The 19,214-nt window shown below is 42.4% G+C and overlaps 1 protein-coding gene across 1 annotated transcript in view; it reads left to right on the top strand.

Annotated features, from left to right (window-relative positions):
* The first annotated feature begins 908 nt into the window (after positions 1 to 908).
* Positions 909 to 19,214, top strand: part of LOC136422511 (echinoderm microtubule-associated protein-like 6) — a 39,921-nt gene continuing 21,615 nt past the window's right edge. Inside the window, exons 1-9 of the mRNA XM_066410282.1 lie at positions 909 to 1,159; positions 9,660 to 9,930; positions 10,383 to 10,428; positions 13,955 to 14,040; positions 15,172 to 15,312; positions 15,877 to 16,026; positions 17,289 to 17,490; positions 18,165 to 18,379; positions 19,031 to 19,193. Of these exons, the coding sequence (XP_066266379.1) occupies positions 1,150 to 1,159; positions 9,660 to 9,930; positions 10,383 to 10,428; positions 13,955 to 14,040; positions 15,172 to 15,312; positions 15,877 to 16,026; positions 17,289 to 17,490; positions 18,165 to 18,379; positions 19,031 to 19,193 (1,284 nt within the window). The 5' untranslated portion in view covers positions 909 to 1,149. The remainder of the gene's footprint in view (positions 1,160 to 9,659; positions 9,931 to 10,382; positions 10,429 to 13,954; positions 14,041 to 15,171; positions 15,313 to 15,876; positions 16,027 to 17,288; positions 17,491 to 18,164; positions 18,380 to 19,030; positions 19,194 to 19,214) is intronic.

Here is a 19,214-nt window from a genome sequence, read left to right as displayed (position 1 = left end):
TTTTTAGATATAAGAAACGATACAAACACATAGTTTAACAAGTTCATCTCTTCTAGCCAAAGTAACCTACCTTAACATTAATCCGCCGGGTTACATAAATACGCCACTTTAACAAGTGTGTTTGAGAGATCTCTAGCGCAGCACCCTAAGGTATGTGCAGTTTAGATATACATGTACCTGTGTTTTCTCCATAAGTTACTGCCTTGTTATGTGGCGTTGACAAGATGATTTGTTTTCCATGCTTCCTAGCAGGACGGATTTTGTGTAGATTGTACAAGACTTAACTTAGCTGCCGAATTCTTCTTTCCGCGTACCCCCGTACCCTCCACCAGGCCCTCTTACGGGCGTATGAATCATAGAATTCGGCAGAAAAAGGAATGATTTGCCAGTACAGTCAGTCCACAGTGAAGATCACATTTGTGTAGTTAGTCTGGTAGAGTCTAGTACCCCCCGTAGGAAAGCCTGATGGAGGCTAGCTTCTGTAGCAGTTGCAAGAAAGTCTAAACGTGCACTTGATTGGGTATTTTTACCTGCTAGACTCTTGTTACGGTTGTAAGTTACCATTGTGATATGCAGTGTTGACAAGTTAATTCGCTGTTTATACTTTCTACTTTAGCCTTTTGTGACGCGCCAGCTAGCGCGTATAGTATACAGTTGCTCCTCTGTTTATTTACGTACCTCTAACTCTTTCAAACGAACAGAATTTTAAACCCTTTTCTATATACGAACCGAGCCGAATCGTTTTTTGTTCACTTGTTTACGTCTACATTTACCTGGTTCATCCATGCGTGAGTGACGTCATCCGTTTGCTTTCACGCGAATATTGCGACCCGGGCTCACCTGGCCTACCTCATTATGGGCGTTGCCTAGCGACGCGGATGCTATTTCACCCAAATATCCCGGGGCCATTCCGACCGGGGCGCCGACACGAGTCCGCGCGTTCTCACACACTCGCGCTCACACCTGTACGGGACCCGGGCGACACCGAGAAACACGGGATATTTCGGACCATCCGCAACAAATCACTGCTATCCACTGGGACTCATTTGTATTCTAGAAGCGTGCCTGGCTCCGGATATGCGGCAGTGATTCTATCCGAGCTGTCATCGCGGCTTCAAGGCGCATCTTCCAAGCTCCGTTGACGCCAGGATGTCACTCGGTAAGTCCGCCCCCCTCCCCCTAATATCATCCTTGCATTCCGCCATCTTGTATACATGTCTTGTCTTACGTTTGGGTATTAAAGTTTCGTATTTGTGGTGTCTTAGAGTCTGTGATCTCGATGTTTAAGACAACTAGAAGACAAGCAGGTCGTACTAGATTGCTTATAGATGTCTTTCTGTGTCCGTGATTTTGTAAACATGTTCAAGACAAATCGTATGTTTAGTCCCCGTGTCACATATGACAGGTTCAGTGGCAATTTGAGGACATTGCTGCGACAATCTTGAACGTGTCGTACTAAATTCAGCTGTCATATGAAGGAAAAGGTTGTAGCAGTTCCTTGTCGGTGGTTAGTTCTGTCGCTAATATTCGCTGTAGATAATATGAAAAATCATGCAACGTGCCAACACAATCTATCATGATTTTACTATGCTTTATTCTCGCACGTGACACGCGTACTACATCATGTATCACATTTGGATTAACTACATATAAATTGCTTCATACCGACTGTTAAATCTTAGAGGACGTTGAACTGTAACGATATCGAGAACGAGTTCGGCAGTTTGTAGCCGCCTTGTTGTGTATTCCACGCATGGTTAGTGAGAGGCTATTCGTGTCCAATAGTCACGCCACCTTATCTATAACAACGTGCTTAGAGCTATATACGGTTGGCAAGTGTATCCAATACCTTTACTACGCCCCGTTATGCTCCGATAAGGGCTACGTATATATAGACTGTTTTGTATCCAAATTTGCACGAATTCAAATATACAAGCTTAGGCGTACGGAATAGTAAGACAGCAGGTTTTCATGTGAAAATGTAGGAACAGGTAAATTTTGCTTTTCACATGGTCGACCAAAACGTATCAATGCACTGAAGAGAAACAGAGCCTGTTTATAATTATCAGAGCTTTCCGTTGGTATTCAAATCTAAACATCTCTAAACGACTAATGATAAAAATCCAGACATTTCGTAATACAACCATTAAGAAACAGACATTCCATTTCCAGACTGTAAAATGAAGCCTACGTGAAGCTATCCTTCCTTTATAGCTACAAATTCGTGATCAAACGTCTTCTATAAACCCCTGAAAACATCTGCCTCCCGTGCTCTAATGGCATGTCTTGTCGGGTGAATTATCAGAAGGACGTGAATCCTAAACCACCTGCCTCTGCTCTAACGTTATAACAGACTCCATATAATATTGCACATGCGATTTAGATATCGATTCTACTTACATTATAATAAGGGTATCGGTGATCGAGTAGCCTTTACTGGACACTTGAACGGAAAAAACTAGGAATAGAACAAAAGTAGCCGACTTCAATTGCAGCCCATTCCCACCTTGTTATGCAGCTTAAAATACTCTCCAAGCAGAGGGGGGGGGGGGGTCCAGCTGTTTTTTGCGTGCTTTAATGCGGTTTTGTCAGGCTTTCTACTTTGTCATTTTTTGTAGAGACGAAGAAATACATAGTAGAAAGCCCGACAAAAACGCCTAAAAGTGCGGCAAAAACCAGCCGACCCCCCCCCCCCTCTACTTGGAGAGTAGCCTGTACTGGACACTTGAACGGAAAAATGGGATAGCACAAAAGTAGCCGACTTCAACTGCAGCCCATTCCTACCTCGTTATGCAGCTTGAAAGGCAATGGTTTTACAAAGGAACCGTACAGTTCCCACTGGATATTTTGGTTTCCAACTCCGGGTAGTTTTCTGAAGGCTGCCCGGTCCTAATTGCTTTCCACCTGGGCAGCGATCAGATCTCATTAGGCAATCAGAGACTTTGCCAGACTCGCCAGGTTGCTTGAAATGGGAGAAAGTGGGCCAGTAGACTGAATAATGCGCCAGAGGAGTTAGAAGGTCAGAGGACCAACCTAGTTTACGGTCCCTGTATATAACACTGACCAGCTAGCTTCTCCAACGTATTATTTGTCTTGTCTTCCACTGTCTCGGAAAAGGAAGTCAAACCCAAATAAGATAGAATTTAGTGTCAGTATTTAGACTAGAAAAGTCACATGCTGTATTGTTATATATTGTCTGTCCGTCCTTTCATGTTACATGTACTTGCAATTAGGGGAAGAACTTGCAATAAACTTATTTATTATTCGGTTTATTGGCCCACTTTCTTCTATTTTCAGCAACCTAGCGACTCTGGTATAGAGACTATATTTTGACCACTATATTGTTTCATTTGCACTAGCATAATGCCCTTCCTCGCTCTCCAGGCAAATCTCGCACCCTATTTTGCCAACTCTACTATCTGTCATAGGAAGGCCTGGTGGAGGGAGTCTAAGGCTATGGACCCTGGTAGAAATCAGAAACTGCGGGTAGTTGGAAAAAAGATTTCCCGCAGGGTCTGCAACGGAAGACTGGGTCGTACAAAAACGCACTTTCTGAAAATTAGACCCAAGGGTACTGTTAGGGCTTCTGCTTTCTTGATTCGCCAAGAAATATAGCAATACCAGAAAAATGCTTTATTGACACAACAAAAAACAAAAAGATACAATGGATTTCGCACGGCCAACTACGAACTACGAAATAAAGAAACAAAAATTAATCTTAGGATTAATATTCTATTGACTAAACAGTAAAGTCTAGCGTAAGTATTAGGTAGATTTGTAATATCATGTTGCAATCATTTGGGGCTGATCGCGGGTTTTACTGTCAAAGCGATCTTTTATGTACTTACCCATTGTTACATTGTGAGAGTTGTCACATATAAAGATGTATTCAACTCTACTTTAACATATCTAACACACAGTCATCAGTATCAGAATATTGTATATTCATCGCTGATGTTATAATGATAAGTTGAAACGTGCATTACACTTCTAAATAGTTGCAGTTAAGTTAGAGACCTCTTTTAAGACAATGGTAGTCGCTCTTTTATCACATGGGAGTTGTTATATGGCAACAATCGCACCCTAATAGAGAATCATCACTTCTGTTATGAAACTAAAATAGTTACTACCTCTTGAAGAGTTCACACGAAAACTGTAAGTGCAAAACGCAAGATAGACTAATTTAAAAAAAAAAGATCCCTTCTAAGCTACATTTCTGTATGATAACTATGGTGATACCGAACGTTTATAAAGCAATATGTGCTCAATTGTAGTTTTGAATTCTAGTAGAGAACGCAAAGTTAGGGGCTTGAATGATAGGTTTGCTGTCTTTGTTCTGAGTTGAAAAATGCTAGAAAAGGTTACAGTCCTTTTTTAAAGGAGGATAATGTTTAAGGGCACTTCCGTATCCTTATAAGACAACTGTAGCATGCCACAGTGTGAACCGGCCAAACCTATCGGTTTAAGCCTCCTTCATGTGCGTCTTATGATGGGTTTAAGAAAACAAATGGAGGAGATTCTTAGGATCTAGGACAATCTTGAATATTGTCTTGGACACCTTCTTGAAATTTCAGCTGTCTTGTGACGGAATAGGATATCGTAGATCCTTCTCGACCGTCAGTTCTGTCGTATCCTCATTAAAAATGGCGCTGCAAAAATAAAACTCAAACAAAAGATCGTATGACGTATGTGACTGCACCTTAAATGTCGATATCCTAATTAGACTTACTTGAGTCAGTCGCACGATAACACGACCCAGAAGACGCCAACAAATCAATTCTAACGCTACACCGCCGGAGGGCACACTTCGCGCCCTGTAGGGTCCTTGTTGTACGCCTTCTTGAGTTACTATTATACCCCGACCTTTGTCTGTAGTGTGTGCATAGCGCCCTTTTGAAACAGTAATAAGGTCCTACCCTCGTGTCTAGCAGCACTTAGAACAAGTTCCTCAAATCTGTATCAAGATTTTGGAGGTATTTTGTAACTCATTCTTTGAAATTTGGTACATTATTCTAATGATCATCGGCGGTGCGCATAAACGCACCGCTAGCTTTCCTTGTCTCCATAATGCATTCAAAACATACAGTTTGTAAAAGACAGCGATACTGCATATCGGAAGAACTGCTGCGTACATGAAAAAAGAATCTTAGTTTTTAAAAGTCACAGTGGAGAGTTGCATACCCTCTACCCAACGGAGTAACTTTCGGTTGTTTGTTCTTGGTCGGTGGCTTAACGTCCTTCAGAAACAAACCACTTTCCCTTAAGCAACTTCAGCGTTAGTTTGAAGCAACCTCAGCGTTAGTTTTGAGGACCTCTCTGTGTGCTTATTTTAGCCACAGTGGTCTTATTTTTGTGTTCATGTCTTTCATGTGGTCGGGGGGTTAGCACCTCTTATGCACGGTACAATACCAATGGTTTTAGTTGTCAGTTTCTTGTGCTGGAATTTCGTCTTTTGCCTTCTGTCCCCTTCTTGCTTATGAAATTCTTGTACTAAAGATATTCTTTTTTCATTCTTTCTATAAAGCACAATAGAAAGTCAACAAAATCTAGATTTAACTTTAGGGCAGCGGAGTTTTGACCTAATTTTTGGATACATTACCTTACCACCATCTCTATATAAAACACAAAGCAGCGTGCATTAAATAAAATCAATACCAAAAGCTTTGTGACAGTAAGGACGTTTTTTGAGTGTACAGTAGATTATTCAGACGCCTTCGCATGCGGGCTGTGTTGCTAAAGAGAATAGTCCCGGTTTTTAGGCCGCTAGTCGCGTTAATGCCACAGAACAGAGTCAGAGCAGGACAATGGAGTGTATTTTTCGAACTGACAGTTTGCACAATAACTGTCTTCTCCAACCTTTAGCCGTCAATATCTTCACTCCGCTGTGTCCATGGACTTTTTTAATTATAATCATAACGCAGTTGTTCTGTAGCTGTCAGAAGAAATTGAAAATATAATCGTAGAACCAACCGCACATTATCAACATTGAGATAAGACCGAGATAGTCTCCCTCTGTGACAAATGCCACATGATGTCACCTTCCCTTGACAACCGTTGCTAACAACAAATGTCAACAAAGATCGATGAGATTGAACGATGACCTTGGCGATCTCGGGAGTTCATTCAACCCTTGCAGGACAATAATAGATCAGTTTTAGAATAATTTTTTTTGCAGTTCTTTTGTAAAAAATATGAAATAATCGGCCAATATAGATAATATGTTATCAGTTTTTTTTATGAATGGGTAATAAATAAAGCTTGATAATTGAATTGATGGTATATAGATGATAAATCAATGAGTAGATGAGTAGATACGTTATTAATTGATACTTACATTTCTTGCACATTTGACTCTTTTACTACTGTGACAATATATTACTTGTTTGAAGCTCCCGCTAGGACATTAGTCCATTATAATGAGTAGATAAGTCGATACATTATGAATTCATATTCATATTTCACATTTGCCTCTTACTACAGTATGTTCCTTGCGGAAAGCTTCCGCTATTTCGTAAACCCTCCATGTTGTTGGTTCACCCCTTGATGATTTGATTTCACCTGCCTCTCTGTCTTGAGACAAATATATTTCATTCCCTGCCATATGTTATTAGTCCGTGAGTGGATAATCCTCTAGGATTTAGTAGAATAATCCGATTTTAACTCTATAAGCTTAACATAATCGCAAATCACTGCAGTTCACTTCCTTCTCTATCCGGCTTGCTTCTAAAGAGCCTTCCGGGTTTTCCCGGGATAATGCTTCATGTATAATTCACGAGACAAGCGTGTTCGCTTGTCGTGGAACAAGGCTCTGTGTTGACGATAGGCGTTTTGCGTGCGGCCAAAGCCCCACTTCAAACCCACGCGAATACTCAATAAGCCGTAGTGGACAAGCTAATTATTGTGTCAATGGGAGGGTATGGTGGGGGAGCACAGGAACCTGATTTGGTACATTTTAAGACGAACGACGGGGTAATCATTGTTTCAATTGGAGGGTGTGGTGGGGGGAAACTTGATATGGTATGTTTTACAATGTAGGACGAGTTAATTATTGTGTCAATGGAAAGGTGTGATGAGGAAACTGGATACGGTATGTTTTACAATGTAGGGCCTAGGACAAGTTGATTATTGTGTCAATGGGAGGGCGTGCTGTGGGATCAAGGGGCACATTTTAAGATGTAGTTAACTATTGTGCCAATAGGAGGGTGTGTTGGGAGGGCACAAAAAACTGATTTGGTTCATATTAATATATAGGATGGTCTGATCATTGTGCCAATAGGAGGGTGTGGTGGGGGAAGACAAGAAACTACGAGTCAATGTGAGTGCTTGGGTTGGGGGGCATTGGATTAAGCGGTGGTTGTTTTGAATTGGTATTGAATGCTGATATAACATTTACTTTTGGTCAGATAATGTTGTCAAACTACAAAATAATCTACACACAGTGCCTGCTTTCTTGCTTGCTTGGATGTCTAATCTTTATACAATCGATAGGACACCTTTATCAGGATGGCTGGGAATTTATGATTATAAAGGATCTCTACGCAAAGCCAGACAACAGGTGACCGATAGTTACCTCATGGTTGGTATTCAGCTTAGTATGTGGAGAGTAGATGATTTATCTAAGAGCATACCAACACCACATTACAACTGCCAGATATTGATATTCCTGTGTGTAAGAAATAGCTTACGATTATTTACGTTTCCTTATGAAATGACTCTTTATTTAGATCTTCAATTAGCTTGACATTTCTTGACATTTTCCTCAGTTCCTTAAGAAATCCTAAAAGTGAAAGCTTTATTGAATTGAAAGAGCAACTAAAATGTCGAACATCTGATGTTCAGGATATCTGTCATTTTGCGATTTATCTATATGTACCAACAAACGCATGACATGCAAAGACCACACGAAGCTTCTCTCTGAAAGTGACAGTGAAATGAAAGTCCCTCTATCATTCACGTAAACATGTGGTCTTTTCTGAAAACATCTCTGTTATATTTTCTTCCTTGATTCACAATTAAACAATAAATAATATACAAACCAAACTTAAAAAGCCAAGATAATAGAAAAAAAACTAAAGAGAAGAAGCCGTCCATAATTGAAGCCTTACAATTGGTTGTGGCAACAATATCAATATCATAATTACAAGATTAACGTAAAACTATGTTATCTTTGAATCAATTGTGTACTACTTTGTCCCACCGAAGAGCAAACAGTAGACAATTGATTTAAAGATTACACAGATGTTTTAAAAGAATATAATTACTTTTTTTACGGGAATCATAGATGAAATGTCATTTCAATGGCACTTAAAAGACGGACAAGCTACGTACTGTCTTGCATTTTTCTTCTGAAACTTTATGAACGGTGACTGACCGGTTTCTCCCTGTTGACACGCCTATAACCCCCATTTGATCGATTGATTCTGTTTCTCTTTTCTTTCCATTCAAGCGAAGACACTTGTTTATCAAAAGGGATCCACCCTTCAGTCTTCCGTTAACAGAGTTACGCTTGTTTTCCGACATAAGCCACTGCGTGTTTGCTCAAGGAGATCTACACCCGTCTTCTCTTAGGGTAAGGTAAACAACTGTTATTGGCAACAATCGGATGAACAGTTTGAACGAAGCTTTGAATTTTGCCACATGGACGGACAAATATTCTGTGTCTGACTGAGATCTAAGCAGAGAATTTGCCTTGACTAGTTTTGTCCAACTTCTTCTGTTTGTTCACTTTTAAGAAGGGTATGTATATATATTCCTTAAGAAGTCCCATAATCCTTAAGGGGTGTAATCCTGATGACGAAAAGTCGGTTGTCCTCATGTGGCCCTTACTGAAACGGAGCCAAACATGGTAGGACCCGACCAGACAGATGCATGGCAAACTACATTGGAGGCTGAATTTTGTGTTAGCAATGAAGGGAATTTAGGAAGATGACGATGAAGAATATTGCAAAGACTCTACACCAAGTTTGGAGCGGAGACCCCTCGGTTGATGACAAAAGAGTCTTATCCTCAAAGTCAACATGCCCGAGTAGCGTACAAAAGACCGCATGTAAACTGTGCATGGTAGAACAAGGGGTGTGTCAATGCACACTTAGAAACCTGCCTAAACATTTACACCGCGCTGTCTCTACACAGGGCTCGGGTATCCTCGGAAAAACACGCGCGACAAAAGACGCTGTCACCTACATGACTGTATACCATACGAGGGGCTTACGACAGCAAATTACGAACATATTCGTGGGGCAGTTGTGGATTTGTCGTACAACATTCGACTGTCTTGTGACAGAAAAGGTTGTCGTAGACCCTTTTCGATGGTCGCTTCTGTCATAGCCTTGCTTAAAATTATGCCACAAAAAGAATAGCTCGACAAAATGTGACCGTGTCTTTTGAAAGGAGCGCTCGAAAGTTACACGGCGCGGCCATTGTACATAGCGCGCCCAAACAGCGTCACCCAGGCGACGCGGAAAACCCGGTGCAAAGTTTCACCTCTGGGATATAAATTACCGAACTTTAGTCACCGGAATCAAAAAGCGAGCGGATACTGTGTCTTTTCTCGACAGTGTATAGTCACGGAACGCTGCTTGGTTGAAGACTCTACGGTTAAACTGTGTTTTTCATAGCTATTGACCGATGAAAATGTTTTGATATGTCTCTCGCCGTAGCGATCGCAGCCGCGGAGAGGGCCAAGGCGGTGGTGATACACAAGAACGGCGACGCCTTTGATCCGGGCCGGAAGTTCGTCGTCAACGAGAGGGTGGTGAAGGACCTGGACACGTTCTTGAACTACGTGTCGACTGACCTTGGAACGACGCCGTTCGGGCCAGTGAGGAAGCTCCACACGCCCAAAGAGGGCCACAGGGTGAAGACCCTAGAGGACTTGGAGACGGGAGGAGTCTACGTGGCCGCCGGGAAGGAACGCTTCAAGCCCGTCAAGTAAGTAGACGTGCTCATGTGTTGACATGGCCACCAGCGGCGACCATGACCTTTGACCTGTTCGAACCGCCATTTTGAAAGTGATCCGTAGGGAAACTTAGCAATTTGAAATTAGACTTCTGACCTGTTTATTTATCAGAATGTGATTATTTTAGTATCCGTTGTTTGATAAGGTTGGTACATAGATTAATAATACAGTTCTTTGTTGAACAATCGAAAGGATTCATCTAAAAACTAGTATCATCTTGATAATGATGACAAGTACTTCCAAAATGCTGGCAGCTTAAACATTTCATGAGATCAGTAATATATAATATACCGTACATACGATTAGAGGCTGTGTGCGCATGCTATGTGTCCCACAGACATCACAAAATGAACCGGCCCTGAACCATGGGGTCTGTCGCACGACCACGAATCAATTAAGTTTCTCTTTTCTGTTGTCATTCCAGTTATGGCGAGTATTTCCGCGTTCGAGCTCAGCTGCAGCACAGCAAGGTACGTAACCATGGTGATGCATACGCCACGTTTCCATAGTAACTACAACAGCACACACATCTTGCTCAAACGTAGCATCGCTCTTTTGTATTGAAGTGTATGCCGGTAATTCCAGTCGATCTTGCCTTATTGTCATGTGCTCTTATATGATAACTCATCAGCCCAGTGGGTAGGCAACCAGGAATATCAAAACACAAACATTGAGTGTTGCCACATCGAAACCGCCACTTTTGTCGCCGCAGATGTGGCGTTAATTAGACACACGCTGTTGTGTGTAGCAGAGGCGACAGTTCAAGTGACAGGTTGAGTAGAACAGGTGTATGTTCGCGGGAGAGAAATCCGTGCTCGGAATAGGAATATCAAACGCTGAGTATTAACCACCTCGGAGCTAACGTCGTGCGATAGGTTCAGAATTTGTTTTCGTGGATCTGTTGTACAAAATTCAGCCGTCTTGTAACGAAAAACGTTGAAGTATAGATCATCTATGACGGTTGGCTCAGTCTGCAACAACATCGCTTAGAATATCATAAAAGAAAGTGTACGACGAATGCAACCGCGATGCCTCCACGCAAGTCAGCATTGCTACCGCGGGCCAGAAAAGGACGATCCGAACTGAAACCTTATTCTTTCCGCTTCTCTCCGTTTAAGTCTGAATCTCCTGAAGGGATGGATTTAATAGAGGTAAGAAATGTCGTTTGCTGGGGAATATGTTGGCTTGACGCCACAGTTTTAGAGTCTGGAATAATCTACATGTAGAGGTGTGGTTTTGTCTCGTTTCTGTACGTATATTTCCTTGTTTTGTATGTCACATTTTTGCGTTTAATGCCTTGTTTTCAAATTGTAGGCAAACATACCAACGAGGAGTATGTCCTTTCAAAAAAGTTGTCGGTATCTCCGATTGAAAGACAATAAGATGTCGTCTTCCCTAGTATTTGCATTAGGAGTAAGGTACGCCTTTGTGAGAAAAGAAACACAAAATTCCAATCTAAAGACGCACAGAACAAGGAAGAACGAAAGACGTACAAAAATGAGACAAACTCTTTCACTTGAAGATCATTCCAGAACGAATTTGGCACGCTGGAGTGGCATTAATGTTCGATGAAACAGCACAGTAATAGTGCAATAGCTAAGAACACAACCCCACAAGTTAGCCACCAATTAATTAACAACATCTAGTGGTTCGAATTGTTCGACCTGGCGCACATACACGTCGTCGCTCACCAGTGTGGTTGTAGGCACAAGCATCTCACATTCTCTTGAGAATGAATTATTACACAAACAGGTACACCAACCACCATGATCAGGAGAGACTTTGCTAACTTTAACACAACTGTTTTCTAATTACTCCCATCATTATAATGGCTTAAGTAACTACGGCTAATGTCTTGTAAACGTGTGCCACAAAAACACCGTACCGAAAAAAAAAAAGAACGTTATCAGCTTATAAACGAGCACACATCAATGATTGAATAGTGATATGAAATGACTAATTTGTGGCTAATTGAAGGCTAAGGAAGGCTAATTGCGAGTAACAACCATTTAAGGACAAACCAATGTGGAAACATCCAGTTATTTCGGCTACATCTGAATCTGATTCTAGTTGACTAGATCTCGAACTCTTTTATAATGTTATAGATCTCAGGGCTCGAAATACTGGGTGCAGGTGCACCCAAAATTAGAACTGTGCACCTAATTTTTAACTTTTCTTATGTACAGTATTAGTTATTTGTAGAATTGCAGATTGAAGTTCTTAAGACAGGCAGTAGAGTTCAACTTTATTATTATGATCTGCTGACATTCAACTTTATCTCATGTGGTGCACCCAAAATTCTTTCTGTGCAGCTATTTCTTTCTTTTTTTTTGGTTGGGTGCACCAGTACATCTATTTCCAAACATGAATTTCAAGCCCTGAATCTAGATGACTAATGACTAAACATGGCGATAATGGGACGCCAGGCGTGAAACCTGTTAGCGTCACCGCTGTCATCACGAATCAGGGACTAGAAGCCGCACTAGTTTAGCCTCCGTTACCGACTCCGTCGAGACATTTTGTTTTCGACCACGCACAGATTTCTGATCGTTACCGGGTTCTGATAATGTCCGATGTTGATTTGGTTCCATTCAAACATTTAAACTTAACATTTGTAGAGTGTTTAGGTAAACGCGGTATACACTGTTGGCTGAATTGTACTGTTGACAACATAATGCAATGGACTTTCCGACGATACAAAAAAGACATACATTTGTTCTTAAATGATCTATTGTTTAACCTCTTTGGTATCACACAAGTCATCAAAAGGGATCTTTGGGAAGAAATTCGTGACGGTTTCTGACTGAGCTCAAGATCTGCCTGTTCATGCATGTGCTTCACGTCCCTTGAGTGGTCACTATAGTCGGGTTTGACTGTAATGGCAAAAGCCCGGTAGCTATTGGCAAATTGCGCGTGCTCGAAAACAAGAATAGCAACCTGGATCTCAGACTTTCTCAGGAGGGTCCAGTTTTCTTGGGGGCATGTTGGAACCCTGTAGCCGATGTGCTGGCTTGTGAAAGTCCCGGACAGTCTGGTTTCTCAGGCTACCTCAACGGAGATTAACACTGGTAAATTCAGAACAAGGTGCGGGCCCTGGAGACAGTCTCGCATCTAGGCTATTGTAACGAAGGCAAACATTGCCTAATCCGCATCTGGTGTGTATAGTCATTAGTGATATGGTCCTCGCGGACAGTCTGGTTTCCAGGCTATTGTAATGAATGCTAATATTGGTTAATACGCACGTCGCGCGCGTGCACACTCAGAACAGAATTTAGGCCTCAAGACAGTCTGGATTCCAGACTGTTATAACGAAGCCTAATGCGCACGTCGGCACACGCAGTGGGAAATAATTGCCACGCAGCCCCGGTTTGGGTCTGGACGTGTTGAGTCATAACAAGTGATTCCGATCGAGCGGGCTGGATGTTTGTTACGTTTGCTGGATAAAAATTCAGCAGGGGCGGGCGAGATGGCGCGCGGAAAAGCACAGGTGACAAGCTGGAGATTTTGGTGTAAATTTGTCGGTTGGAACAGAAATCTGTTCTTGGCTGTCTCACGCACAACCTCACGGTGCTTCTGCTTCATGTCGATGGAGTCCTAACGATCACTTGATTAGATGTGACAATATTTTGATAGCATATTATTACAGTTTTATTTTTCTTCCAAAATTACGCGATACCGTTGCCTTTTATACTTGAGTATTAGACTACTACTGTATAAAGCCAAGGAGGATTTTAGCGTAGGTAGTCGGAAAATCTAGTACCTCTTATTTCGTGTATGCACACGGCAAACGTCAATCCTACCGGCTTCTTAATTTGGCAATGTTTTGATAGCTTGATATTCATTTATATCATTTGAACCAAAATTACGCAATCTGTTAGGTAATGCACCTACACTTGCCTCGAGGACCTGAATTTAAATGCTAATTGTATAGATACAGATATTTGGGTAAGAATATGGGGAATTTGGTGTTTATAACGTTATACCTTTTTTCGACAGACGCAGGATCTCAAGCCGATCGTCAGGAGAAAGATTCAGGTGTCGGCAAAATGGCGGAAGGTCGACCAGGACATCTGCATTATACAGTGAGTGGTTTGTTTGTTCACATGGGGGCAGTCAGACATCGTTTTGTGTGTGGCCTGTCTATCTGTGTTTTTCTTCTGTGCGTGTGTGTGTGTGTGTGGGGGGGGGGGGGGGGGGTGTGTGGGGGTGTGTGTCCGTACACGTATGTGTAGGTGCGCGCGTGTGTGTGTGTGTGTGTGTACACGTATGTGTGGGTGCGTGTGTGTGTGTGTCTCCGTGTGTGTGTTTGTGTGTGTGTGTGTGTGAGAGAGAGAGAGAGGGGGAGGGGGAGGGGTAGAGTACATCTCTTTCTTTCCCTTTCTCTCTCTTTCTATGCTCGCCTGAGTACGGGGGTGAAGTCTGCCATCTCTGAATGTTTTGTTGCCAAATCCAGTAGAAAGAGGCTTGGACCGTTTTGCTACAATTTTTCGTTTTGATTCACTCTACTAAATGTTTTTTTTTTTTTTCATATGGAAGCGATTCTCACAAAGTGAATGTTTCTTATATGCCCTTCTCTGTTGCCGGTAAGTTTATTGTCAACCACTTGTTGCTAGCGAGGTTGTCAGTTATCAACAATAAAATCCACTTGTTGATGGTCATCTTCTTTTGTCTCCATTGTAACCGGATTTTGATATCAGACACAGTTGTCCCCGTTGCTAGGCGACGTCTTAGTTGCTAGGCGACTATCCGATGGAGAAGAGCTAATCCGTAGAGTTAATGAGGACCACAGGAGGATGAGAATGGATCAGGGACAGCTTTGTGCGAGCGTGATTACGCTTTGAGTTGCAGATGCGCTCCGTCTGCACCATTCATTACCCTCCTCAAGAGCGTTGTGTTTTCGGTAGCATGTGTAGGTCTGCTTGTAGACTGTTGAATGAATTGAGAAGCTATTTCTGTCCTTCTCTGTCCTAGAGGAAAATAACATGTTGGCTCCCTTGCGGCTTTCTACGGAACAACAGTGGGGCTGTCGTCCTTTGCATCTTATGTCCTAACGTGTCTTGCTCTTCTAGGAGGCGGATATGTTGTTGTCCAAAGAAGAAATGATACGACATTGCGCCTTATACTCCCGGCACTCTCACATTTTCTAAGCTGCTATCTTTTAAGGGAATATTCAGTACTTAAGCAAGCGTTTTTCTTTCTCATCCCCTTTTTAGCATATTCCGAAATGGCGACTCCCTGACTCCGCCGTCCAAGTTGCTGTTCAAGAAAGCGTGGCTGCAGAACAAGTGCACGTGGGACGTCCTGTTGGAAATGGTGCAGGAGAAGGTCTCACTGGACTCGGGAGCTATCAGGAAGTAAGCTGTCCATCAATGTATTTATCGATCAGAGTACCTTATCAATAGGTCAATCTTAAGATCAATCAATCAATAATTTGTAGAAAAATCTTCACGATCAAATCGTATGGCCAGGAGAAGGTCTCACTCAAATCGGGAGTTATCAGGAAGTCAGCTATCAATCAATAGATTTATCGTTCAGACCACTTAATTGACATGTAAATCGTAAGATCGATCACTCAATCAATCTATCAATTGATTAGATAATGGATAAATAATCGGTTGATGGTAATTAATAATGATAACACTAAAGGCGATCCCAAAGATACAATATAAATACAATTCAGTAAATACAATGCAGTGTCACTTAAGAAAAATAGTGGATGCTACTTGGAACGTCTGGCCGTTTTCAAAATCATAGTTGCTTGAGTAACTGCTATTTGTGAATGCAGTGAATATCAAGTGCGCAGTTGAGAGGTAGCTTAGCTAGAAGCTAAGGGGCAGCAAATATTTTTGTTGCTTCGATCTACGTGTATAGTGTATCATATAGTTGACACTGTCTATTCATATCTTTCCTTTCCCCAGATTATACCGTTTAGACGGGAAGCCAGTCCGGGATGTGGCTGATATCCAGCACGACTCCTACTACATCGCGGTTGGGAACGAGGGGCTGAAGAGGGTAGAGTACGGACAGGCGCCCAAACAGGGCTTCTACTCCTCAACCAAGAGGAACACGTAAGTTCTGAAATGTCTAGATTTCATCTACCAAGGTCAAACCAGTATTAGTGTATAACCGTGATTTAGTCCTACTTGTTGTTCCTCGTGCCATTTCTCAAGCATTAAGAATCATGTCTATAGAGGCCACCTTTCTTCTGTAATCATTTGATTCAAGCCCATTGCATGAGCACCATAGACAGGTTCAACTGCATATTACCTTGATAATTTTACTTTTAAAAAACTTAGTTCAAAATTTAGCCGTTGAAATAGGAAAAAGGAGCGTTTTTTTTAGTTTACCGTGTAGGCAACACGTTGTAAGTATATTGGTTGTGTTTAAAGATAAGATATACAATAACATCAATAACAATTACTCTCCAGTGAGTTGCCGCCGCTTGAGTTCCGGCAGAAGCAGAAGAAGGAAGGCTACGCGCGGAAGAACAAGGATATTTTTCTAGTTTGCCGTTGTAAGTTGATTGCTTGCGTTGTGATATTAAGATGAACGATTGAAACTCTTCTACAGTGAGCTGCCGCCGCTGGAGTTCCGGCAGAAGCAGAAGAAGGAGGAGGGCTTAGTGCAAGTTTAGCCACAATTGAAATATGGGCAAGAATTGTTGTAAGTTGATTCGTTGTGTGGAAATAATAAGATAAACAATGGGCATTCTTCTACAGTGAGTTGCCACCCCTTGAGTTCCGGCAGAAGCAGAAGAAGGAAGGCTAGTGACCACATATGCATAAGTGTAGCCTAACCATTGCCACTTTTTGTCTACTTTAACCATTTTTTAAGCCACCATAGACAGGGTTAATTTCTGATGATAAGATATATAATCGACATTCTTCTACAGCGAGTTGCCACCGCTGGAGTTCCGGCAGAAGCAGAAGAAGGAGGAGGGCTTAGTGCAAGTGTAGCCATTGAAATATGAGCAAGGAGCGTTGTAAATTGGTTCGTGTGGAAATGATAAGATAAACAATGGAAACTCTTCTACAGCGAGTTGCCGCCGCTGGAGTTCCAGCAGAAGCAGAAGAAGGAAGGCTAGTGACAACTTATGCAAAGTGTAACCTAACCTAAACCTATTCTTCAAGCCACCATAGACAGGTTTCTGATGATAAGATATATAATCGACACTCCTCTACAGTGAGCTGCCGCCGCTGGAGCTCCTGCAGAAGCAAAAGAAGGAGGAGGGCTTAGTTGAAATATGAGCAAGGAGCGTTTTCTAGTTTGCCGTTATAAGTTGATTGGTTGTGCGGAAATGATAAGATAAACAATGTACACTTTTCTACAGTGAGCTGCCGCCGCTGGAGTTCCGGCAGAAGCAGAAGAAGGAGGGCTACGCGCGGAAGAACAAGGAGAGTCCGCGCGAGGAGACGCACCGCAAGCAGGAGACGCACCGGTCGGACGGGCACCGCACCCGGCGCGAGGAGCCTGCGGCCCGCAGGACCATCACTTACGCGCCCGCTAAGCGGAAGGCCACACGGGCATCCACGGTAAGGGATTGACTTAGAAGCCAAAAATAGTTATTCGAGCAACATGATAAAATTTTGAAAGAGACAGGCGGTTCAGACAGCATCCTCTATCTTTTGTCAGTGATTGTTTAAAAAATGCTTGAGTAACTAACTGTATTTGGCGTATCTTATCACTGGATGTCTAACATTCATGAACGCATTGACTTATAGTCATCAATTTTCAATTTGAATAACTACAAGACGTCTTCTACTTGCTACGTGGTGTCGTTACGGGCCTCCACGGTAAGGGTTGACTTATACATTATACTCATATTTAAATATGATTAACACTCAGAATGTTACTCCTTGCCGCATGGCGGCGCTTTTAATGGAATAATGCAATCACAGACGTGACTTAGTTTATGCTCCCTCCCTCCCCCTGTAAAAGTACGAGAACACAATAAATCTAGCGGAGAACCAATCAAAAGACACCAAAGAGTCAAGAAAGTCTGGATGTATGGCTCTACTAAATGATGAGCTACACAGTCGACGTTTAGATGGTATAATCATGGTATGCTATATATACACCTTCTTGTAAAGAGGGTTTGATAATCGTGCTTTAGAACGCTCTTGAACGATTGCAAGTTTGCATGAGGAATGTTCAGCTGGTAAGGGTATGAGTCAGGAAAATCTCTCATCACATTCTTTCTTCCCAGGAGACGAAGAAGGACCCAAACGCCGACAAGTCGCCTCCGCCCCAGCAGCTGAAGCTGGAGTGGGTGTACGGTTACCGTGGCAACCAGTGTCGTAACAACCTGTTCTACACGGCCGGTAAGGAGGTCGTCTACTTCGTGGCGGGAGTCGGCGTCGTGTACGATCCCAACAAGCATGCGCAGAAGGTGTTCTTCGGCCACAGCGACGACATTGTGAGGTAGGGACTGGGTTGTACCATCTTTATCTAAAACGGTGTTCAGAAAAGAAAAAAAAGAAAAGAGATTAGAAGAAAACACCTAGCAGGCTTTGGAAGAATGAAAGATAGACAAAACTTCATGTGAAGATATGTGGAGAGAACTTATCAACATCCTTAGTTAGTAACACGTTAGAAAGGACCCGGCAGTATTGACTCGTGACGTTATATCGGGTCAAAGGTATGTGGAAGTCTATGCGTTGCCACCCACCGCCCTGACACAAAGACCGTTTCTCCTCATAGCTTAGCGATACACCCGGAAAAGCAGCTAGTGGCTACTTGATAGGTTAGAAAGGGTCTGCCAATCTTGGCATGTGAATAGGATGTAACCTTGTCATGCGACTAAAGGATTGGGCCAAAGGTGCATTGATGCCTATATCGCCCCATGTCCTAACAAGGGTGATACAAATCAAGTCAAGTCAAATTTATCGCACAGCAATCGCATCAGGTACAATGTAGGGCAAATAACATGGAATAACAACAACTACGGACTTTTTATACTAGTATACTAAATAACTAATCTTACATCATTACTCGATACATAAGATAATGGAATTATACATTTTACATTATAGCACGGCTTCTCTACATGCCATGATCTTTCCTCCATCATAGTTTGGCGATCCACCCGGAGAAGCAGCTGGTGGCAACAGGGCAGATCGGGAAGGACCCGTACATCTGTGTCTGGGACACCCGGAACCTGGACACCGTCTCCATACTGAAGGGAGGGGGGCACACCCACGGCATCTCCTCTCTAAGCTTCGACGGGGACGGAAAGGTAAGAAAGTTTATTTTCACT

Source organism: Branchiostoma lanceolatum, chromosome 17 (genome assembly GCF_035083965.1).
Source record: "Branchiostoma lanceolatum isolate klBraLanc5 chromosome 17, klBraLanc5.hap2, whole genome shotgun sequence".
NCBI lineage: Eukaryota > Metazoa > Chordata > Leptocardii > Amphioxiformes > Branchiostomatidae > Branchiostoma > Branchiostoma lanceolatum.
The sequence above is the reverse complement of the archived record's forward strand: the minus strand, read 5'-3'. Positions and strand labels throughout refer to the sequence as shown.